Source organism: Thermobia domestica, chromosome 9 (assembly GCF_964235325.1).
Source record: "Thermobia domestica chromosome 9, izTheDome1.hap1.1, whole genome shotgun sequence".
NCBI classification, from domain to species: Eukaryota; Metazoa; Arthropoda; class Insecta; order Zygentoma; family Lepismatidae; genus Thermobia; species Thermobia domestica.
Window position 1 is genome coordinate 115,662,207 of NC_137462.1, and position 25,730 is coordinate 115,687,936.

Consider the following 25,730-nt stretch of genomic DNA (forward strand, 5'->3'; position numbering starts at 1 on the left):
CCAAAGCTGGTTGGAATGTGACAGAGTTTTTGAGAGCGTTGTTCTATTTATTCAAGGACTTCCTTCAAGAAGAGCAGATTTCATGGCAGCATCTGGAACAGCAGTTTTCCCTTTTAAATTTTGTTCTATTAGGTGGGTGGAGAATTCTAAAGTTATCAACCGTGCCATAACTATGATTCTTCCTTAAAAGTTTATGTTGATTCAGTGAAAACACACTCTCCCTAAAGACATTTGTCAAGAAGGAGCAAATAACACCTGTAAATGCTGATATGGTGAAACGGGAATATTTAAAATTTTGTTCAGACCAAGACACAGCACGAAAACTATCAAATTTCATTTACAAAAATGACAGATTAGACGTTTTCCTCCATGATCTGTTAAGTAAAGAAGGTGTCTTCAATGCGTTTAAAACATTTATGCATAAGATATGTGTACTTTTCCATAGCAACGCAGCAGTGGAAAGGAGTTAACAAAGTGCATTGTTGAAAATCTCCAAGAGGAGTGCTTGATTGCCCAGAGAAGTGTGCTGGATGCTGTGTGTGTTGCTGGTGACATACGTAATATGAATACCACAAAGAGTATGATCCAGTATGTGAGGAATGCATCAAGCAGAAGAAATGAATATCTGAAAGATCGCGGTGAAAAAGAAGAGCAGCTCGAGAAAAGAAAGATATTAAGAAGAAAATAAAAGAGTTGGAATTAAGGAAGAAAGTAATACTAACTGACGTCGAAGCAGTAGATGCGTTGGAAGAACAGGTGAAAAAGTTAAAAGGGATGTTGAACTCTAGAAGTTAAATGTCAAAAACTGTTCACTGTGAAAGTTGTTTTCTATATTTGTTCATATAATGTGCGTGGTTCCATAGCGTTTTCAGTTTTTTAAACTTTCATGTTACAATACATTTTTAAATATAATATAACTGATGGCCAGTCCCCATCCAAGAAGAATCTGCAGTAACGTTTGACAATATGGATTACTTTGCGTTAAAAATTTGTATTATATATATGATCATTTTCTTTTTACTTCTAAACTAATACTAGTTTGATAAAAATGGCGGGAAAATAGCTTACTCACAGCTAAGTCCTACCAGTACTTAGCATAAAATACCACAAGAGTACTTTAAAGGGGAGTGCTTGTAGTAAAATACTCTTGTGGTATTTTATCCCATAACTTAGCGGTGAGTAAGCTATTTTCCCACCATTTTTGTCATTGTTCATCAACACTTACGTGCTACTATTATAATATTAGTTTATTTGAAGTAATGTTTTTGACGGAAATTTACTATTATATAGGGTAAACCTTAACTAAACCGATAAACTTCGGGAGGTGATTCCCGAGCCCGAAACAAGAAAAAAAATCCTCTAACTTTTCTCCACGGCACATAGTTTTGGAGCTACAAGGTGCCGAAAGTGTGGAAAAATGAACTTCCGAGGCCTACATTTCCAGACCTATCCAACGTAGAGAGTGCAGCTTAATATCTCTTTAAGGAAGTCCTATCTGTTCTGAACATATGATTTCCTTTGAGATTTTAAGCAGCACTCTCTACTTTGGATAATTTTGGAAATATAGGCGTCGGAAGTTCATTTTTCCACACTTTCGGCACGTTTTAGCTCGGAAACTATGCGCCCTCGAAGAGTTAAAGAGGATTTTTTTTCTTGTTTGGGTGCCGAGAATCATTTCCCGAAGTTTGTCGGTTTAATTAAGGTTCACCCCTGTATAGTATTCCTACATTAGGATATTTAAAGCTACTGCACATTTCTCTCAACCGGCCTTCTGGTAGGGGATATTTTAATTAAATATTTTCTTGTGTAAAATGTTTTGAGAACCTACATTTCAGTCAGTTTTTTCTTTTCATCTTGTCACTTAAAGAAACTATCACTTGCCATATGCATTCTCTAATTATAACCAGTTTTTGTTAAGAACTATATAAAATTGCATTAACTTATACGTGTTACAATAAATGACACTCTACTGAATAGACCTGGAAAAAAAGGAAAAATAAACCTTGAAAACCTTGATAAAACCTGGAATTTGAAAATGAACATTTAGTAGACACCCTGTGAACCGTCAGAATGGTACTCTTTGACTTGTGGAGTCGGTGGTCCTCCAATGGTGGGATCCGTTTCTCTCCGATGATCCTGCACCTCTCTTGATCGCGTGTCGAATACCCCTTGTTGTTCTGTTCCTCGTGGTTTTGATCAATTCAAGAATGATGACCTAATCGGGAAGTATCAGGCTGTGCTTGAAGGTATGCGGAAAGGAAAGAAGGAAGCTAGTCGAGTTTATTTAACAAATAGACATAACAGGTGTCTGAGAATGTACACTTCTAGTCAAAGTTTTCTTTCATAAGTTTTCAAAAGTTCATGCTTCTTTATATCAAATACACAGTCACTTCATTTCCAATAGACAGATACTTCACACCCCCTCCTCGAAATCAAAATACACGAAAATTTTAATTTTCCGTAGTAGAAAAAGAAAGAATAAAAATATTGAAGAAAGTCCAAAAAAAAAAAAAAAAAAAATGTTCGTTAAAGGTAAGAGAGTTCTTTGTGTAACATATGTATGTTTTGAATTAATCCTTGACCACAAACTGCAAAATGCTGAGTGTGCGTTTCTGAATCAGTTCATATAGTTCACTGGGTAACCTGAAGATATGACGACAGCGTCTCTGGGAAGATGGAAAGTAAGAAAAAGAAAAATAAACATTAGTGCTTGCATAATATCATTGTGAGTGACATGTGCTTTAAAACGTTAGTGTTGAGTTCCGTTAGTGCTCAGGGAAGGGAAATGAAAGGTAGGAATAATACTAAATTTAATTATCACTAACACAGATTATCAAAACTTAGATACGGATAATAAAATAAATCATAATCAAATAAATAAATATTTCATGAGTGTAAAATCCAATGTAGACCTCTATATATATGTATGTGTATGTTCCTCTAATGCAAAAAATAACTTCAATATCAAACGTGACTAATACGGGAAAAGAAAAAACGGTGTAATACTATCTAGCTAACCAAAGATAGTAAAGTTAGACTGCACAAGAAGGGTACTGATTTCAGTTTGAGAAAAATGAGCTTTAAGTTATTTAGGCTTAAAGCGTCCGTAGACTGGAAAAGAATTCCAAGATATGGTTATAGCCCCATATACTGGCTGTAATCAAACTATATGAAATCAGCACGACAGAACTATTCACCACATATAACCTACAACCCTAACTAACATATAAATTCTTCTTATCTTCATCTTCTTTCTTCTTTAATCTTGTCCTCTTCTGGCATCGAATGCTGAACATCAATCATGGCATCGAATCTTAGACATCTGAAGGGATGGAGCATGGTTCTTGCGATCTTGATTTCAATCTTCTTACATCTTCTTAATATATCCATCGAAATATCTATCCATATACGTGTCGTTGATTTTCTTCATTCTTCACATACTCACATTTGAAAAAAAAAAATAAAAGTAAGAAACTTCTGTAGTGATACGCTGTCCAATCAAACGAAATGGTACAATTCTTGAAGATACTAACGTGTTCCAAAATTCGAAGTATTCCAAGTTTCAAAGTGTTCTAAGTTTTCGAAGTTTTCCACCGGTGGATTTGGATGCACAATTCAAAACCAAGATAAACTAACTTCTAAGCGTGGCCAGTGCTAAAAGAGAGTTCATCATCCATCTACAAGGTGTTCCTATCCACAATCCAATCTTCAAGAAAAGTAATCCACATACAAGTTACGTGCGGACAGACGGACTAACAGACTCTTCATCAATGGGAAAATATGTAGGGAGTAATCGCTGATAAATGTCCCAATTCTCTCTATCATAAACACAAAATACGACACGGTTTACGTCATCAACATGTTCCTCTAAAAATATTCTTGTTGTAGCCAAGGCAATTTTGGCAGCTTCTAACTTCGGAAACTTAAATGCTCCAGTCGAAATGTTAGGTAATACAATTGTAGAGAGATCATTCTCTAACATCACTTTAAAACAATTTTTGTATGTCTCTCGTAAAATCTTCTTGTCTGAATTTCGTGGTCCACATGTCATAATTACATAATTGGCTGGTAGACGATAACCATTGGCAATTTTCGCTTCTCCTGGCTTCAATGATGATATGGTCAAACATTCTTCTAAAAATTCAGATCCAGCTGCGTCTTGAATGGCTTTATCTGCACCACCTAAAGGAGTTAAAGTTTCATTCGTTGGATTTACTAAGGCATCTGCTTTTATATCCACTATGTTACCTTTGTAAATACTAATCTTCTGATTGATGGCAGTATTACAGGCAAATTTCGGTTTTTCTTCTGTAGAATTCTTCCCTATAGTTGCCCACGTCGGTAGATTTTCGGCAATCACAACATCCTTAATATGAAGAGAAGGGATGAAAACTTCTTCTTCCAAACACTGTTTCTTGGGGTTGAAAATCTCTTCAGTTGGTGGTCCTTGATGGTCTTCGCGTCTCGTCTTCTTCTTTTTCATCGTATGGTCTTCCGTGCAGACGTTGATAGGCATCTCTTCGTCAGAGTCTTCAAGGTGGTCTTCCTCTTCCGGGTTTTCTTTCTCATAAAACTTCTTCAATCTGTGGACTGCTATGCTGTCTATCTTGTAAGATCCTCGGGCGGTCTTATACTTAACAAAATATGAATTTGGATTTTCCACACGTTCAATTATGCCTGGACCAATAAACTTTCCGCTGAATGCTTTGGCGTGACCTTTCTTTCTTGTGGTGTCTAAAATCCAAACTTTTTCTCCTTCTTTAAAAGCAGGTTTCGTATGTCTCTTGTCAAAAAATTTTGTCGCCGTTTTATGACGTTTGTAAAGATTTTCTTGCGCTTTATCTCTAATCTCTTGTAATTGCTGTAAACGAATGGCATTATCCTCGTATTGACACGGGGTATTTAAAATTGCCTGATGAAGTAACCTAGGTTTGAAACCAAAAAGACATTCAAATGGTGAAATTTGAGACGATAAGTTCTTGGTGACGTTAAGCGAAAAAACTATGGGTTGTAATAAGTCAATCCATTCTCCTAAATCTTTGTCACATAAAGCTGATTTCAATCGTTGTTCTATGTTCCTAATACTAATTTCACAAACACCATTACTATAATGCCCATGTACATTTACAAAACGCATGTTAGCACCAATCATAGCACATAATTCTTTAAATAGTCCACTAGTGAATGCACTGCCTTTGTCTAAGAAAATTTCATAGAAAATTCCAAACTTTAAAATTACTTTGTGATAAAGAAATGAAGCCAAAGTACTTGCTGTAACATCAGGAAAGGAATCTGCAATTATGTATCTAGTACAACTGTCTACTACAACTATCATATATTTATGATTTAACATATTATTGGGGGAATAATTCCCAGCTACATCTATGTGGATGCGATAGAAGGGGGGAACGGAGGGATAAGTAAGCAATGTACCATACGGAGAACCAATTTTCGATTTCGATACTTGACATATCGTACATTCTTTACACTTCTGATATATATATTTCTTCATGTTGGGAAAATACACTGTTTTTACTAACATATCATAGGTTTTAGAATAACCAGAATGAGATGATCCCAATGCAGACGTATGACAAGCATTAAAAACTTTATAACGCAAAGAAGTAGGAACTGCAACCAAAAATCTTATACCTTGAGAAGTTTTCTGTTTTCTATACAAAATTCCATCCTTAATAGTAAAATATAATGCTTGGCGTTCTATTTTAGGATTTCTATTTTCTTTCTGTTCCAACCAAGAAAAAATATCTTTAAAGAACGGATCTTTACGCTGTTCTGTTGCCAGATTTGGCTCATTTAAAATTGAAAATGAATTTGTGGTCTGAGTAAACAAAATTTTCGGATCTTCTTGATTCTTTTTCTCGTCTTCCAAATCTCTAGGAGGGTTAGAAAAACGTGAAATGGCGTCTGCCTCTACGTTACTGGAGCCACTGATATGTGAAATAGTGAAATTGTACGATTCAATTTCACTCAACCATCTAGAAATCTTACTTACATTCTTTGTTTGCTTCAAATAAATTAAACTATGACAATCTGTCTTCAAATAAAAATGACGACCCAAAAGAAAATACCTAAATGAACGTAGTGAGTACAATAATGCTAGTAATTCAAGCTGATATGGGTGTAATTTTCTCTCGCTAGGAGACGTTGCACGACTACAATAACTAATGGGAACTAGATTTGTGTCGTCAGGTGAATTTTGAGGTTGTTTGATTAGTCCAGAAAGAGCGAGTTTGCTGGCATCGAAATAGAGGTACAGAGGATAATCAGGCTTGTATCTCATTAGACAAGGTGCTGAAATGATGGCTTGTTTGATATTATTGAATGCTGTCTCCTGCGCGTCCTTCCAACGAAAAGGAGCGTCTTTTTTCAACAAAGAAAGTAACGCTTCTGCTAATTGACTAAAATTAGGTAAATACGAACGAACAAAAGAAGCCAATCCTAAAAAACTTTTGACCTGTTTCTTTGTTTTGGGACGTTGATAGTTGGAGATTGAGTTAATTATTCGTTTCGAAATAGACAAACCATCTTTACTAACAGTGTGGCCTAAAACATCTAATGAAAAATATCCCAATTTTGTTTTTTCTGGGGAAAGCTTTAAACCAATTTCTTTTATTCTTTGAAGCAACATACGAGTTAACTGCACAATTTCATCAAAACTATCACTAGACCAAAAATAATCGTCAACATAGGCAAATATTTTATCTTGTGGAAGACCTTCTAAGGTGAGTTTCACTAATCTGTTCATACCACTAGTAGATGTCTTGACACCCTGAGGCAAAAAATTAAAATGATACGATCCAAGATTCGGAATCGAAAAAGCTGTAATAGGTTTTGATTCTTCAGTGAGAGGAATATTAAAGAACGCTCCAAAAACGTCGCTAGAACATAAATATTTGCGTCCTGCCAAATTAGTCAAAATATCCTGAATAGGAGGGACCGGAAAACTGCCAGGAACCATTTTTTTGTTCAAAAATCTCGCGTCTTGTATAAATCTATACTGTCCATTCTTCTTTTTAACAAGCATTACCGGAGAATTATACGGACTAATACTAGGTTCAATGATCTTACTTTTCAATAAAATATCTACTTGTTTTTTGATCTCATCCCGTAGATGACATGGTATCGAAAATTGGGGTCGATTTACTGGAATATTGTCTACTAATTCAATTTTATGTTTATATCCCTTAGCACAACCATAATCAAATTCATTCCAAGAAAAACTAGAATAAAATTCTTCTACTAAATCATATAATTGCTGCTGTTGATGTGGCAACAATTCAGGGTTAACATTTACTCTATATTTATCATAACCTTCAGGAAAAGATTTCGTATCTGCTGCATTAACTTGATGAACCTTATTATTAGTGCTATTTTTTTCTTGAAGTTGGTATCACTGATAACATGTTCGGCAGAACCCAAAACAACATCTTTTTTCAAGTAAAGTTTACTTTTGGTAGGATTAATCACAGATATTACCGGATGAATTTCGTCTACGACTGATTTACGCACAAAAATTTCTGCCTGCGTATCTATTAACTCATTGGGAACTAATAAATTGCGATTTCCTGCAAGATCATTTACTTTTTTTAATGTAACTTGAACACTTGAATTTGGAGGCAAAACAACAGAGCGAGCCACTAAAAATTGAGGTTTATATAATTTCGCTATATGGTTAGAAATTTCTTCAAAAGAAACGTATGGCGGCAATTCAATTCTTGGAGGAATACCAAATTTAACTAAACTAAAAGAATTCTTATTGTGATCAACCATTGCAACATGACTTTTCAAAAAATCTTGGCCAATTATGCTATTATACGGAAAATTATTATACACTCTAAAAGGATGAGTAAAATACTGTCCTCCTAATTTAAATTTCACTAAAGCGATTTGATCACTTCCTTGAGAATTTCCAGTGATACCACGAATAAAAGTAGTTCCTTTGAGTATTTTATGCTTCTTACTTAAACTATTACCAGAAATTAAGCTAACAGTGCTGCCTGAATCCAATAGAAATAAATGCGGTTTATTATCTATATATGCTTTAACATGAGGCAAATCAGCTTCATATTGAATAGGCACATAATATCGCTTACTATTTCTAACATTATTACACATATTATTGTCTACTTTATTCCTATTGTTCGATTTAACATTCTCATTTACATTGACTGCATTGGCAGAAACACGAGGCAACGAATGAGCAAAGGATGGAGAGGATGCATGAATGGGATTTCTTCGCTCGAAACGCGAACGCTCATAAGATTGTATACACACAGATTTTTCTTTGTGTGCGTGAGAAACTTTTGCGGCCGCTGTTCGTTGCACGAGATCTTGTAACTGGACTTTGATACCGTCTAACTGAGCTATCAAGCTGTTTCTTTCAGGCTGACTTACAATTTCATTTTCGTTCTGAATATTAACATCTAAAGTATTTTCTTTTTGCTGTATAGCATTCTTACTAACAGGATGTATATTGTATTCGTTTGTTATTGCCAAGGACTTCAATTGCGGACTACGCATGCTGACAAGAAAATTAACTCTTTCCTCGAGACCTAAGGACTTTGCTAACTCAATAACAGACTTATACGATTTTCTTACAACTACAGAATAAAATGAAGGCAATAACCCATCGATTATCAAGTTAATTTGTTCGGTCACTGGCATCTTCGGATCGTACTCAAGTATTAATTTCCATTTATGAAAAATGTAATCTAAAACAGATTCAGAATCTAACTGTTCTCTATTTCTCATGTCTTGCTCTAAAACTTGCGAAACTATATTGTCTTCATAAGCCTCTATTAATTTCTTCTTAATCTGTACATACATGAGATTATTATATTCTGCGGTTGATTGTAAAGCTAACAGATAAGCACGAGCCCCGTTTTCTAAACAATACGGCAACAAATGACGTTTCTGTACATCACGTAGGTTATGAAGGACAGAAAAATCCTCAAAATGACTAAAAAATGACTGAACTGACTCGTTCAATTTGCCGGAAAATTTGGGGGGTTCTACTAAACGATCTAAGGCAGAAGATATAGCACTAGTATTCTCCATTATATCTATTTTCAAAATCACACTTGAGATAAATATCTTACACTACTATGTATATATATCCAACACCAAAATATAAATAACACAAAGAAAAACAAAATATAATAACTTAGCAAAATTTTCTCTTCTCACCCACTTATCATTCGATTAAAATACAACAAAACAAAAAATTACTCTAACAGAGCAAATGAATAAACATAGTGAGGGTGGGCGGGTGGGTTAAAAATAACTTTACTCAATTTCTCTCGACAAACCATAAATTACACAGTACAAATTACTCAAAATTTGGGATCTTAAAGCATCTACCGAATATTTAGAATCTTAATTTATCGAAATTTTAGGATCGTAACAAAGGCGTAAGCCTCACAGCATCTCCATCATGTGCCGGTGCTGTGTCATCAGTTATAGCTCAGAATACGTGATAAATAAATGCAACCAAATGGGGATGGAACTGATGCACAACACGGTACTTAACTGTAAAATTGTGGTTGAATTTAAATAAAATTCAAATGCTTCTAATTTAGAAAATGACTAGTTGGGGGAAAGGGTGAGAGAAAGAGAAAGGTTATAATTAAGGAATAGGAATGAGCACTAGCCTGACATATCCAACGAAGCTGGTGTCGTCCTGGTCATCTGGAATGAATATCTGGAGAAGTTTGGATTAGCTGGTGACAGTCAACATCTGGATCTTAATCCTGTTGAACTGCAAGGGGCGTCGATGATGCGTCTTTGCGATATTGTCCTCCTACACCTTCATTCTACTACTCTGGTGACAAAGCTGTCTGCGGCGATGAACCGTCAGAATGGTACTCTTTGACTTGTGGAGTCGGTGGTCTTCCAATGGTGGGATCCGTTTCTCTCCGATGATCCTGCACCTCTCTTGATCGCGTGTCGAATACCCCTTGTTGTTCTGTTCCTCGTGGTTTTGATCAATTCAAGAATGATGACCTAATCGGGAAGTATCAGGCTGTGCTTGAAGGTATGCGGAAAGGAAAGAAGGCAGCTAGTCGAGTTTATGTAACAAACATGCATTTACAACAGGTGTCTGAGAATGTACACTTCTAGTCAAAGTTTTCTTTCATAAGTTTTCAAAAGTTCGTGCTTCTTTATATCAAATACACAGTCACTTCATTTCCAATAGACAGATACTTCACAATAGTGTGTGTGTGTAATATGTATGCATGTATGAGCAGCGCTTTGGGATTATCCCTGTAACTTACCAATCCAGTTGACATGCCCATTCTTGCCTAAATATAGGCTTAAATGTCATCTAACAGCTTAGCGAGCCTGAAAATGATGGATTCCACACTAATATAGGTTATTTATTTTATTTTTCAGCCCTTCTCACCCTTGATGCCGTTGGGAACTGAAGTCGGATCGGGAGTGTGACTGCTCATCTCAGCGACCCCGAAAACTTTAGATTTGACACTAATATCTTCCATGATCGACCATTTTTATGTCACTCCGTCCCACTCCTACTAGGTGTGCTAGGGGGTCTTAGCTATTCTGGGGGCTGAAGTTGGACTTCTCAATTTAGTGACTCCAAAAACGGTGGATTTGACTCAAATATAGGTCTTTTCGATTATTTTTAGGTGTCACAATCCCCCCCCCCCCCAATAGATGCTAATGAGAGCACAACTTCGACTTAAACGACATCAGCGGTGTTACTGTTCATCTCAGCGACCCGGAAACTATGAATTAAACACTAATTCGATTGTTTCCGATCGCTTTAATGTGTTAACCTTCTCCCACTCTCCTAGGTGTGCTAGGGGGTCCTATGCCCTTAGTATTATTTTCCAGTTTGTAAGTAATATGTGTACTAAGTTTAGTTAAAATTGCCCCAGGCGTTCCAGAGCTATGTTGAAACATACATATATATTTTTATATATAGAGATTGCTGATGATACACACATACATGCATATATTTTTATAGATTGTTAATGATGGTATGTTTACAATATAGATTGATATTGATTATATAAGAATTTGAATTTATATTATAATATTTCCAAGTGTTTTCATTGAACTCTTGAAAGACTAATTTTTTATTCGTGTTTTCTTTTTCAGTTAAATATCGTTTGAGAATGCGCATAATTTACAATGCTGGTAATTTTCTTTTAATTTTTACTTTAGCGCTGGTGAATGACTTCTTTTGTCCGTTGGCAAGCAAAAATGTAATGAGTGCAGTACTTAAGGCTGTTTATGAGATAATACCCGACGTTGTCCATTGGAATTTATCAGGCAATAAATTAAAAAGTATGTGGGACATATGTCAGTTTCTGAAAACGAACGAAAAAGAATTCAATAAAAAACTGAAAATCAGTATACTGAATCTAAGTAATAATCTGGTGAGTATATTTCTGTCTATAAAAGTGTAATTAGATTATTTCCTTTTATAAAGATAACCAAGAAAGTTCTGCCGCTTTTACACCGACAACCTTTGAACATCGATATGTCACCTAATACGTACTTGGAAGATCAAAAATAGTCCCCATCAGCATCTGCCAACGTTCTGGAAGGCCATGGATTCCATCGCGAAGGAATTTGGTGGACCGTGAAGCGAAGAAGGTATGAAGTGCATTTTGCACCTCTACTAGGGACATGAACTGGCGTCCTGAAAGCTGATTATCCAACAAATGGAACAGATGATAATCGGTCGGTGCAATGCTCAAAGAGTATGGTGGATGCAATAGTGTTTCCCATCCAGGGCGTAGAATGGTGTCCCGGGTCATCCTAGCCATGTGGGTCTTAGCGTTGTCCTGTAACAGGAGGACCCCTTTGCGATTCAGAAGTGTTGTCTCCAGAGTTTTGTGCATTGATACTTACCTGCTAGTTGCAGTTCCCGATGCACAATGCCGCGAGTAGTACACCAAACACACAAAGGGATCTCCTCCTTGTGCAGTGCTGGTTTCGGCTGTTCTGGAACCGGTTCATGGAATGCTAACCAATGATGACGGCGCCGTGGAGCTTCGTATAGGACCCACTTTCTATCACATGTCAACACCCTGTCCAGAAATGACTTCTTCCTCAGACGAGACAGCAAAGAAACATACGTGTCTGCTCGCGTTGCCTTCTAGCCTGGAGTCAAATTATGCTGGTTTATCGACCCAACTTGTAGTGCATCCCAAGTTGATGGAGATGCTGCTGAGTGGTTTCTCCACTCAGTCTGAATTGTAGTCCCAGTTCTTCACATGTCTGTTCACCTCAATTGCTACCTAAAGCTCTTCATTTTGTATATGTGTTGGTCTTTCGACACGTGGTATGTTTTCAAGTACTTCGTCACCGTCCTTAAACTTGTTAAACCATCGCTGCACTGTCCGCGTAGTCAGACACTCTCACCAAAGACCTGGAATATCTTCCGGCCCGCTGCACTGTCCGCGTATTCACGACACCCTGACCAAAGGCCTGGTATATCTTCCGGCCCGCTGCAGCGGCGTTTTACCCCAGTATGTTGGATATACCCACACCAACACCTGATTTAGCCTTATCTCCATTTTCATTCAACTCACCGTGTGAGGGCCAATTGAATACATACCTCCACAAAAAGCGATAGAACTTTTTTGGTTACCTTTATATATTACGAGAATAGTGTAGCATATTTGTTGAAATTACTAGAGCCTGTCTATCTCATCTATGCCCTCGGAAAGTATGCGAACTATTCTTCGGCCCCACCCCCGCCACCCCCTGACGGAGGAAATTCTCCCTTTGCTTAGGGAAAAGAAGTGAATGACCTCAGCTGTGTTGCCAATTTGTCATTCAATCGTTTGGTCTTGACGAGTGAAGATCGTAGGCTACTTAGAATGGCTAACAAGACAGAGGACAGCGAAGTCCGTGACATAATTCATTTTGATAACGCTTCCGCATCTAACAGTTGAAAGATCTCGGCCGCAACAACTTCTCCCTCCTCTTTTGAGGGAGGTACGGGATAGCACACATCGACTGCAGCGCCAGAAGGGGCACATATCAAATAGAAAGGCTGTATCGGTAAGAAAAGAATATCAATCTTAAAGATTTGTAGAAAGTTAGTAACGTTACGTGGTAAGCCTTTCTGATCGAGTGTAAATTTCTAATCGCAGAATTAATAAACACACAGTTTAACTTGCAATAATGAGTTGTGTTCTTCAATATCTAAAACACAAATGGCCTTCGATAATTCTGTAGAATCTTTGTTGTTTATCTTTGCTACTTCTATAAATTTCATGGTTAACCATTTTTGAAAAAGGACATCTTCATAAGTGTCTAGTGATGAAATTGAGACGCTTGGTCACACTAGTTGCATATTTTAGAAATAAAAGCACACATTCAGTGGAAGATGGCGTATTGTCGCTGTAAAAATGCGGTATGTGTATGTAAGTATGTAAGTAGGAAGTGAAGAACATACAACAATTCTTTCTCTTATTCACATTTTGCCCCTGCATGTTGAAAGGAATTCACAGAAATAGATTCATCTTCTGATCTTTCTCACAATCATTAGTGGATATGGGCTAAATTCCATTTCTCCCTAAAGCTTCAGCATGTAATCTTCCTTTATTTTCTTCTCTGTATCTGTCTATATAACACTTACGTTCACATTTTAGCCTTGTTCCCAGTAGAGGCCATTGAGCATGTTATACTGTTATACAATGGTAACTTTTTTTTAGATAGATTTTTTTTTTTTTTTTTTAAATAGTAAAGCCCTTTTCACTGTTATTATGTTTATGTGAAGGCTTTGACGTTGTGTTTCAGTTTCAACGCAGCACAATGCTCCCAGTTAATGTGACTTGTTTTATACTGGATAAAATTTTATATTGCGCAATATTATTCACTCCTGCTCTATAAATATATTCATAAACTGCAACATTACATTAATTGCATGTAGTTGAATGACTAATATATTGATAGGATCACAGTGACGTAACAGTAGAGTGTTTGGCTTAATACAGAAATGTTTCTAGTTTGATTTTAACGATACGAGCGTAGACAACATAGTATCTGTAAGTTTTGCAAGTATTGACCCGTTTCCTTCCTGTATCACGTAAACAATTTCTTTATCTTTGATTTGCATCCAGGTCCACAGGAAAGAAGGGAGGGATAGGGTTGCTTTTCTCGTTATACCTTCACTGCTTCTGCAGATTATGCTGAACAATATCCAAACCGTATAGTATGATCAGTAAATTCTCATATTGACCCGTAAAGTTTACTGCTGATTTAATCTGTATTTACCATTTGTCACCTTTGGCTGGTAGGATGTAGACGAGGGATGAAAAATAAACATATCACTGTGTTTCATTTGCAGAGCGATCGATCAGGGAGAAGAATTCAGATTATTAGAGAATGTTCAATATATCTGAAAAAGTCAGTCTATTATTAGGTTGGTGCGAGTGAAATGTTCAACTCAGGTACATCATTTCCAAAAGTCGAATGAATGGAAACTAAAGTGCTTGGTTAATCAAAATTGTCGCTGTCTGCAACTACACATCGCTCAGCTAACGATTGAATTCCGTGGAGAAAGAAGTCTGGAGTCTGCGATGCGAAGGAGTCCTTAATCGCAAGTTGCACTGCCTCATTATCAGGGAAAGCGGCCCTTCCCAAGAAATCATAGAGATATCGGAAGAGTTGGTAGTCAGTGAAAAAGATATCAGGAAATGCGGTGGCTGAGGAAAGATTTCATACTATATCTCATGGAGACCCTGCACCGTCCTGTGAACGAGAGTATTGTCGTGTAACATGAGGACACAATGTCTGTTGACTATTGATGGATGCTTGCGGAGCAATTAATGGAGTTCAGTATTGTAATGATCAGCATTGATGTTGTCGTCTCATCTGAGAAAGACGTGAGGATCACTTCCATTAGAGTTCATCGTACAAGCGATAACACACATTCTAAAGACAGAGAGGTGGTTTAGGAATCATCCTGAACGTTGATAACTATCTAGCCATTGTCCTAACCATTTAGAATTGTCATTGCAATTCTATTTTTATCTGGAGTGATAATACGATGCAGGAAACTTTCCCATACCTCCAGACGGCGAAGTCTCACGTAGCTATAAGGTTAGCGTACGCGCGTTTGGCACAAGAGACCTAGGATCGATTCCCAGTGGGAATTAATGTGGTTCGAATCCCACATTAAGGTGTAGGTCCACGTCTCATGTAGCCTCGCTGCTGAAAGAGACGCTAAACTCAAATCTAACTCACTCAGACTGCAATTATTGTTAGCTTATGCCAACCTTTGTAGCACCAATCTAATTTTTCACCATACTGGCAATGTGTGCCTAAGTCGTCTGCAGTGAAAATGAACACTTTTCCGAGTGTGCTTCCACGGTATTCCTAAAGAGCTTATCCGAACATGATGTTGATCGGTGCCTATTCGCTTATTTCGTAGTACTGTCGCCGGAATGAAATTTGACAAACCATTGACGAATAGTGCGTTCATTCACCATTAATTACTCAAATGCATGGTGTATGTTTTTTTCAGCTTTCTATGCAGAATATCTCAGTTTAAAGTTGTAATTAGGAAAAGCACTCGCAGTTGTGTGTTCTCCATGTCGTAATTTCGTACGACCCTGTTCAACAAGGCACTGCCTCCTTACTAGGTACCTCATCCAGTTTATTGCACGTATACTGAGTTTGTGACGTTAGACTCGTGACATAAGTCTATCTCTGTGTTGTATTGCTGGGTTGAGTTTCCCACCAGACGTCAAAGCGGACATATCATTCACACCAACCTAATAATTCCAAGATCTTGAAGCTAATAGCATAGTGAAATTCCGAGACCCTCCGCCCCTCCCTTCCCCATTCAATTACGTATCCAAATGCTCTTCGTCCATGCATTGTATACGAAGCAGATGGTCACAATATTTCGTGCAAATCTTTGGGTCTAGAATTCGTACGAGAGGATGCGGAAAGGCAGACCTGTCTCCAACAGTAGATTGTTTAGTATTGGTATGCTCATATTTGTGACTGGTTGTACTGGCCGTCTTCATCCTGTCAGTTAGGGCTTCTTGAACGATTTTTCTGTATAGACGCTCAACGGTGCATATGCGCTGCATTTCATTGAGTATACTATCATCGAGGGGCCACTGACACATCACTATGTATGCGAGCGGTAATTCTGCAAAACACCACCACCTCTTGCAGCCACGCACGAAGTAATTTAATTGCACAATTGCCGACAAACTGCTAGCATCATGCCCTCGACAGATGTTATGGTCAAACTGCCCTCTAGGCTTAAGTCGATTAAGATTTCAACTAAGATCAGCATACTTTATAGGTGCACAGCTTGCTTGTAACTCTTAAATATTTACTTTCCAGCTGTACAGCCAGCTGTGTGTTCTGTATTTTTTTCTGTTTATTTCAGAAAACCTTTTCGTTTGCTTTTCATTGCTGATGTTGTTTGTCAGGTCACCAAAGATCCACGTGGCAATGTAGTTACATGTTGACATGAGAAAATATCTGCTAATTAATGAATAATATAAAAGAATAGAATACTTAAAAGAGCTATATATTTTGTCTTTTCTCTTTCTTCGAATTCTGAATTAGCTTCTTGTTGGTGATTCTCATTCAAGGTTTCCTCTGTTTTCTTTCTTATAAGGTGAATAATGAGAGTATTAGTTACTTAAATAGAGTGTATTGTTTTCTCTTGCGTTAAATTCATTCTTTGACTCCGTTCGCAAACCGAAATAATTTTACCATTGAAATCAATTCAAATCCAATTAATCCACTCGCTCGCCCCAGAAACATAGTTTTTTAACTTGTTTGTGGATTTACTTGTAACTAAAATATACATTTATAAAGTAATATAACTGTACCTTTGTGGTTGATAACTGCTGGTACAGGTAGAGTAAGGAAAATCCCATTCCATAATAATGTGTGGCAATTGTGTAGATGTTTCCTTTCTTGGTGATATTTCTTATACTTTTTCACTTGTTTGTATCCTTGGAAGTGGTTCGATTGGTGGATCGGTGGCTGGGAAACCGAAAACGTGGCATCAAAGCCAAATGTGACGTTCGTAGGGGAGACATTGTTCGTGGTTTGAATCAAAATTTCGTAATTTGTGTTCGTAAACCGATTTTTTCGTGACTAGAAGCGTTCATGATCTGAAGTAACACTATATGGGTATATATTCTCGTTTGACGCATATATATGGGAACATTCTTATACATGTTCTTTTGCTGCAAGAGAATAAATTAGTTGGTCGTTGGCATGTGAGTTATTTCGGAAAAAGAATCTATGGGTTGCGTATTAAGAACCATTTCTATTGCACGGAAGAGTGATTGATTCTTTCCACTTTTGTGGCAATTCTTCCTTGTTCCAGATAAGGAGGATGAGTTTGTGTATCTTTCACAATTTTTCGTCTCCAGCTAAAATTAACTCAGCCGGAATTTCGTCTACACCCGGAGATTCGTGTTTCTTTAATTTCTTTATAGCGGTTTCTACTTCTATTCGGTTGGATTCTGGAATATACGGTTCTGCGGTGTGTATCTCCTTTTCTTCACGCACATTAGTTTTAGGCTGCGTGTTCAAAAAATCGTCAAAGAAATTTTTCCATCTGTTTAAGATGCTATCCGTATCAGTGAGAACTGTACCGTCAGATTTCTTTAATATATAAGCATGAGGTTGATAGCCTTCGTAAATTCTTTGACCCCCTTATACATGTCCCGAATGTTTTTATTTTTACTATTATCTTCAAGTTCCTTAATTTTAGCTTTCAAAAAATCACGTTTCTTTGTTCTAAAAGTTTTGGAAGTCTCCCGCCTTATGTCTACGAAATTTTGTGCAGTTATTTCATTCGGGTTTTGTAGCCAACGTAATTTTGTCTGTTTTCTCTTCACTACTAGTTTAATGCATTTCTGGTCGAATCATGGTTTGTTCCTACGTATTTCCGTGTGTACCAATTTTTCTTTTGCTGAAATTTTAATGCTATCTCTAATTTCAATTCAAGTATCCTCAACACTAGTGCACTCCGAATCTTCTAAAATCGAGAATATATTCGAAACTTCAAACTGGGATTCCTCTCTTACCTGGCTCTCTTGTAATTTCTTTAAATTAAATCTCTCCGCTTTCGGACATTGAATATTTCCTTTATTCAACGATAATCTCTCTCTTATTATCGCTGCTACCAGGTAGTGATCAGTGTCTCAATCAGCCCCTCTAAACGACCGGACATCAGATTTTCTAGATTGCCTTCTACTATCTACTAGAACGTGATCAATTTGATTTTGTGTTTTTCCGTCTGTTTTCAGTGTATTTATGAACGTCACGATGTGGAATTTTGTACTTTTCGCGATTAGTTTTTTGGATGTTGCAAAGTTCACGAGTCTAACACCGTTGTTATTACTTTCCTTACACAGACTTACGTTCCCTATAATCGGTTTGAAAATGTTCTCTTGTCCTACCTTCGCATTGAAAACCCCTAATAGAATTTTCATATAATATCGCGGGAGTTGGTCAAATATCCGTTCTACTTCTTCGTAAAAACTGTCTTTTATATCGTCATCCTTATCTTCTGTTGGGGCATGTACATTTAAAACAATAATATCACACCACCGACCCTTAAGAGTAATAAAAGAAAGTCTGTCAGTAACAAATTCAACCCGCCTAATTGCTGGTAATATTCGTTTGTGAACGAAAACCCCTGTTCCTAATTGGTGATTTTTATTTCCTTTCCCGTAAAAGAACGTAAAATTTCCGGAATTCACAGTTCCATTTCCTTCCTATCTGACTTTCTGAACTCCTACTAGATCCATCCTGTATTTCTCTAACTCACTCGTTACGGATTTTAACGCGCCTACCCTATAAAGACTTCTAATATTCCATGTTCCAAATTTTATGTCTATTTTCTTTTTCTGATGTCGTGCCAAGTTATCAGTCCTTGTCCGAGGCTTTTGTGAATGTTTCTGAACAAGTACTTTTTTTTTTCAGCATGAGGTACTTAGTCTTACCCAAACCCACAACTCCTTGTCATCTGTCCGCGATTGCTTATTCAGTTAATTCGCAGCTAACCTCTAGAGGTCTTCTCCTCGATCCGCAACCTAAGGACGCGCCATGCCGTGGTGACAGGAACCCACGTTACACGGGCAGAGTGAACTACACAAAAATAATAATATCCCTAACGGAAAGATTTGTAACTACTGTACATACTGTACGTGGAAAGATAAAGGCATCAAGTTTTTCCAACATTTTTAACATTTTTCCAGTACAGTACCTATACTGTAGTCAGAAAACTTGTTTTGAAATACTATTCACTACGTATTACAACAGAATAGACTCGTTCACCCGCTTCAAACTGTGATTTTACTGTTATTCCGGCTAATCCGAAAAATCATGTAATCCGAACAGGGTTCGGTCCCAATTAGTTCAGATTAGCGTGACTTTACTGTAATTTATTTTACCAAGGATTTGGCTGATGTTTTCGTACGTTCCCTTCGTATCCACAGAGAATGCAACCGAAATCCATGATAACTCATTCCCATTAGCCAACAGGACTACTTTCAAGCTTGTCTTTGATGAGTCTATAAACAGTCTCCATTTGTCTGGGTCATATGGCATCAATACATTTGAATTAGACAGAACACTAGGTCTTCACATTCCGCAAAAAGTAATTTCAGGGTTGACTGCCTGGTCCTGTAAGAAGAGATTTTTACGCCCTTTTCTAAGATATGTCACTGCTGGAATCGAGATCTAAGAAGTTGAGATTTACTCTTAGGTAAATCCAGATCCCTGATGAAATTATTCAAGTCCGACTGAGTAATGAAGTGAGATTGTAGATGAGCTGACTCAGTGAACAGTCTTCATAATCGGTGGGCGTATCATCATTTGATGGCCCAGGCGGTGGCTCAAAGTCTTTCAAATCCGTTTCTGGCTGTAGAGTATAAGTTTTTGGAGGCACTGGGATTGGCAAAGAGTCGATGTGAGGAACTGGTCTTAAAGCTGGAGGGATATCAGGATACTGAATTGTATGCTTACTTTTGCTAGAGAACCCGACGGTGGAAATCACACAAAAGTGTGGATATGTGAGGTGACAGCAAGGTCCGCGAGAAACCATGGTATCAGTAAATGGCATTAATTTACGGGTACTTTTGAGCCATTCAGTCGAGTTGCTCTAATAAGTAGTGCAGCAAACTTGGTGCCCAATGCTTGTTTTTGGCAATCCAAAGTAAAATTTATAAGCAGTTTTAAGAAGCAGAGAAGCAGTTTTTGTTGCGCATATAAAGTCAATTGCACAAACGTAGCAGAAGCTATCGCTATGATTTTTACACTCACACGTGGCGTAGTTAATCAGTAAATCAATGCTCGATATTAATCACAACTTACACTCACGTATTGTAATTTACTTGGACAAAGACAGTTAAAAAAAAAAAAAAAACTACCGTTTTACACAATTGCTACAACTTGGAAACAGAATCCAACAGACCAACAAGTTGACTGTACGATTGCTAGAGATGTACTGAAGAAGGTAAGCATTACAGGGCATGACTAATGCAAACTTAAGTTTTCAAAGCATGAAACTTCATGTGCAAGCGCGAGATATTGAGAGAGCCAACGTGGTACAGCGAATCTTCCGAATTGTTGCTATTTATTTATATTATTTGGCGGTGTTTTGGGGAGGATGAGGAAGCTGGAAGTTGGAATATGTCGAAAATAAGTGTACAATTTGGAAAAAACCGGAAAAATCGACCATTTTTACTGATTTTTTTTTATGTTTTAGAAATTTTCACTTCTCTAGCTGCTCAGAAGAAATGTACAGGCTTAAATAATAGTCCTTTTCATCCCTCCAATTTTTCGAAAAGTGATAGAAATAGGTGAGGGGCCTCCCCGTAAATGGTGGGTAATGGGAAAAATGGAGGTCGAATTCGGATTCAGGAGGTCATTACATATAAGAATTAGCAGGACCGCTTTTCATGTAAACTATTGCTATTCGTGTCAACTCGTTGTTGACAGGCAACTGATCGTCAACTCAACTGGCATCTTGTTGTTGCCATTGACTATACGTGTCAATAAATGATTTCCTTCGGCTTTATGTCGTCTTAGCAGTTCTAAAGAGTAAGAAACTTTCCTTCTGTTATGCTATGAAGTGCTTTTAAATTCATCTAGCGGAAATTTTATTGAACTGCGGCGTCCCGTAAATAATATGGTGTACAGAATCATGACTTACGTTGTCATGAGAAGCCGCTTCATTAATATTAGCTCTGCAATTTTCTCTGATCACGAGTTCCATGGTAGGAACACTTTCTGATGTAGTTGCAGTGGATGCAGTTGACCGGAGCACGTTACATCATTCAGCGTTGACACTCCACTTCTAAACTTTTTATACCACTCGTTTGCTTGCTGGAGCGACACTCAGAACTTCATACTGCATGTGATTGTTCACCCTCGCTATACAAACACCTGATAATTGCTCTTTGCTCCTCTCTGGCGCATGTCTCCAATGGAGCGGTCATCTTGATGCGGTGGAATCAGTATGAATTCAAAAGGTATAACAGAAATAAAATTGCCTATAAAAAATTCATTTACATTTACTCAGACGCCGATATGTCAGCTTTTGCTCTAGGCTGTACTACAGTAAAGCGCCGATTATCCGGATTGCTATTTATGCGGATCGAATTCAGAAAAGTAAAAATACTTAAAAATTTTGCTGGAAAGAAAAATGTGAAATCACCAGGAATACTGTATAATAATTCGTCAATGTGATCTTACTGCGGACAGTATATAGCGGTGCGATATACATACTAGCTGGCGAGTCTGTCAGAAGTCTTCCTGTCTCTATTGTTTACATTGCGTGGACATTTTACAATCACTGTCCCAGGGTTTGTTGTCTTGTGTGTGTGTTAGTTTGTTTTAAACTATGATTGAAGTGAAACAATGTCTTCAAAAAGAAAACGTGTCGTACCGACAATACATGACAAACTGAAAATTACTGAAAAACAGCCGATGGATCAGGAGTTGGTTGAGTGCATGAAACACCACTATCAAAGACAACTCGTAAGAAAGCTTCTGTTTGTAGATGAAGATGTAAAGGACATAGTAGTCTATAAAAAAAAATGAACTTACGTCACGCAATGATCTCTCGCCTTAAGATTTCATTCATGCATTCCAAATATTACTCAAATTTGGGTGGAATTTGAATAATATTTGGTCTCGCGTCCAGGCTACAATAAGGATAAATGTTTACCATGAATACGTATACACGTACTTTCTCTCTCTCTCTCTTTTCCTTTTTTAATAAGTCTGTATGCAGAATATGACCTCTCAGCCTCAAGAGAGATTATCGGACAATGTTTATAGAGAGGAACAAGTTCAGTACCTGTATTTTCTTGCAATTGTTTTGTAATCGGAGATTCTGGCAGGAACAATCGTCAATTTCTTTTCCACAGAGCGTCCAAATTCACCAGGAACTGACTGGGCTACGTACTAAACTTTATCAGCTCGAAATAAGCATTCACGGAGCAACATCTTTCGCATCTCTGGTTTCTGAAGTGTTATCGATACGATCTTAAAATGATTCTTTATCATTATTATATTTCTCTTAACGTCTTTGCAATAGAAAGCTTCATTGCTTTGCTGAATGATTTTTACCTCAGAAGAGACAAATTGTTGCACAACACTTTTCACTTCGTCAAAATGTTCCCTATAAAACGTTGCAGACTTAAGCCAAATTTCCCAGCGGGTAAGAACGGGTTCAAGAGAGAGGTATGAGGAAGTATTTTATGATACGATTGTATATGGAGGTGTGCTTTCACAAAGAGTTTGTTTCTTTGTATTTGATATTAAGGAATGGGCATTCGAAAACAGAAATCCGATTTCTTCTGGTACCCTATGAAGTCCATTAGCCAAGCAGATAATGTAGTTTATCTGGGGATAAAAAAAACTTCCATTGTTGTACCTGCCTTCAGGATGTAACTAGCAGCATCGGATACCAAGGCAGAAAACTTTTCGTCCGTACTGCTTGCCGGCCACAATATTTTCAAAGATTCATTGATAAAACGAGCTTTTGTTGAGTGAAACGAGCTATTGTTGACCATATTTACACTTTTTGACGCAATAAAATAAGATGTACAGGGTCATATTTGCAGAGCTTCCCAACGATCGTTTTTGCAACGAATCGACAGCAGAGACTGTGATTTCATCCACAGCCCCCCTATATGATAATTGTCCTATTCCTTCCGAATCTATTCGATTGCCATCTTATAGCATTCGCCGAAGTTGTGTTTACGGATAGTCGATTTTTGTGGAATGTTCTGTTTACAATATTTCCGTATTAATATATAATAGAAAATAATAGAAAATTATTTACTATCTGTGATATATTATTTTGTGTCCACTGTTTAAGTGAACTTCTTGATTTATCTTTCGGCATTTTTTACACCCAATCGAATACGCTGTTAAAAACATTGAATATGCTGAAATGCTCTTATATATGCATAAAACTTCGAACTCGAGCTGTGTTATTGTTGTTAGAAACTCCTACCAAGTTTAACAGAGATGCTTATAAGCAAATAAAATATGCAGTTGAATAAAAATCCGATGTCTAAGCATTAATATTCCAAGTATTTCCTTGAATTGACAATTTTATTGCATCTTTTGCCATGAGTGGAAGGAAGAACAGAATAAAGCACTTGATGAAACGTTTTACAGGCAATTAGCTTGCAGAAATTACAACATTTAAATCATTGTGTGCGACGGGCTGACTAAGGTAGATGGCTATTGTGTGTGGATATTGCAGAATAATCGATATCATATATTATTTATAAATAAAAGTGAATACATAGTTACTGCATCAAGAATTCATGTACTACAGTTTGCAATAGTTTTTGCTTTAACTATACTTACTTTTATAAGTTGGCACTTTCACTGTCCATTGTACACTGTCCAGTCAGATAGTCAACCCGCACCGCACCCGTAATATCCAGTGTGCGTAAAATATCCCAGCCTCAAACTATAGTATCGTTAGTAATCATTTGTGGCCAACGAACCAACCTGAATGTCTTTCGGGATCGTAGCATGAAAGCCCGTACGGACAGTCTTATGTTCGTTTCCTATCGCTATGTATTAATGCTCGTATATTTCTTCTTTTCTTTGTAGGTACAATATTTGGGTCAGTTGCAGTGCCTTAAGGATTTCAATGTTGTGAGTTTGTATTTGAAGACGAATCCCATTGTAGAAAGATTTAGTAATAATGCTCTGGTAAGGTTAGTATTGCTTTGCTATAGTTGTAAAACAATTAGTTATCGCCTTTAAAGAACAATGGTATCAATATTAAACTATAAATGATAATAAATTTTATTATTTTTTGGACATTTGTTGTTCCATCAATATTAAATTTTACATTTAACTTCGTCAAGTATATGACAAACCTTCAGTAACATTTAAATAAATTAGTATAGTTATACGTTTTCAACAACGTTCCTTGGTAAATACTAACATTCATTTTTATTTCACAAATCATTCATGTTTGCGTACTGAACCTTCAGATTTCAGTGTAGTATAAATCTCCCTGATGTTTCAAATTCTGCTAGTGTTTCAGCATATTAAATAAAATTACTTGCCTTCAGCTTCGTTTAACCCGTTTCCCTGGGATCAGCTAAAAGAAATCAAAATCTAACTGTTTGTTTACACTACCACTGATACAATATTGTCGTCATAAGGATTGGGCGTAGCTAGAAACACCCAATACTTACGCAGAACGATTGGTTTCTCCTCTTATTAATAAGAATGTAGAATCATGTAATTTAATTTTTGTTCAAACCAATATTTGTGCACACTTGGAGATATAGTATGTATAAATACTTGCTTGAATTTTTATGACATGAGGGCAAAAAATAGCTATCATTACTTCGCGCAAGGATCGATGCTATTTATTATCGTTTAGAAATAATCATTACGCAAAATTCACACGATTGGTTTTCGCTTACTTGTAAATTCTTGAGCATTGGATTTAACAAATTGTAATAACATGGGTCATTGTAGTATATAAATCCACCCAACAGTGTAAAGATTAATACTTACTGTAATTCCTGTCTCTGTAGCTTTTTGGGGAGGAAGAGGTTCAGGTCATCCGCACTATCACACACGAAATTGTTCAATCAATTCCTGTCGAAATCTGTGCTCGCACTCAGTGTCCAATCGTTTGCGATTCTGACTGCTGTTTGTGTCTGCCTCGATGAACTTGCTGTTAATGTCTCCTAACTGATGTGGTGAGCTATAGCGTCCCGCAATGTCACTGGAAGGTAGTGTCCCTTCTGCTAAGTTCCCTCCCTGAATGTATTCTGGATCCAAGACCTGGATAACAATCGGTACTAGCTTAAAGAGTCATAGCTCAAGTTAGAAGTTACGTGCCTTTGACTTCGGACATTGTTCTATTAAGCCACGTCACTTCACGTCAGATCTTAAACTTTACTATATATCCACTCATTTCCTCTGAAACAAAACAACTCCTCGAACCTGTCTCAGGTAGTCTTTTAATGGTTTTCCAAGGCATCTTATCTGCGCTAGGGTTCTTATGGATTCGTAACCTAGATTTTTTCTTTCTTACGGGACAGCTTGGAGTAGCGATGCTTCACGTTTCTTAGTTTCCATTGTCAATTCAATCATTGATATCTGTCCAATCAATTTATATTGCGATAAAAACGGGGAAAATATACCCAAGAAAGCGTAGTATGATTAATGTCCTGTTTTGA

General features: G+C 37.1%; 1 protein-coding gene across 2 annotated transcripts in view; it reads left to right on the forward strand.

Annotated features, from left to right (window-relative positions):
- The window catches only part of LOC145694952 (nuclear RNA export factor 1-like), a 144,677-nt gene that overhangs the window by 67,949 nt on the left and 50,998 nt on the right, over positions 1-25,730 (forward strand). For both annotated transcript variants that reach the window (XM_081771755.1, XM_081771753.1), the window contains exons 7-8: positions 11,209-11,423; positions 24,136-24,242. In XM_081771755.1, the coding sequence (XP_081627881.1) occupies positions 11,209-11,423; positions 24,136-24,242 (322 nt within the window). The remainder of the gene's footprint in view (positions 1-11,208; positions 11,424-24,135; positions 24,243-25,730) is intronic.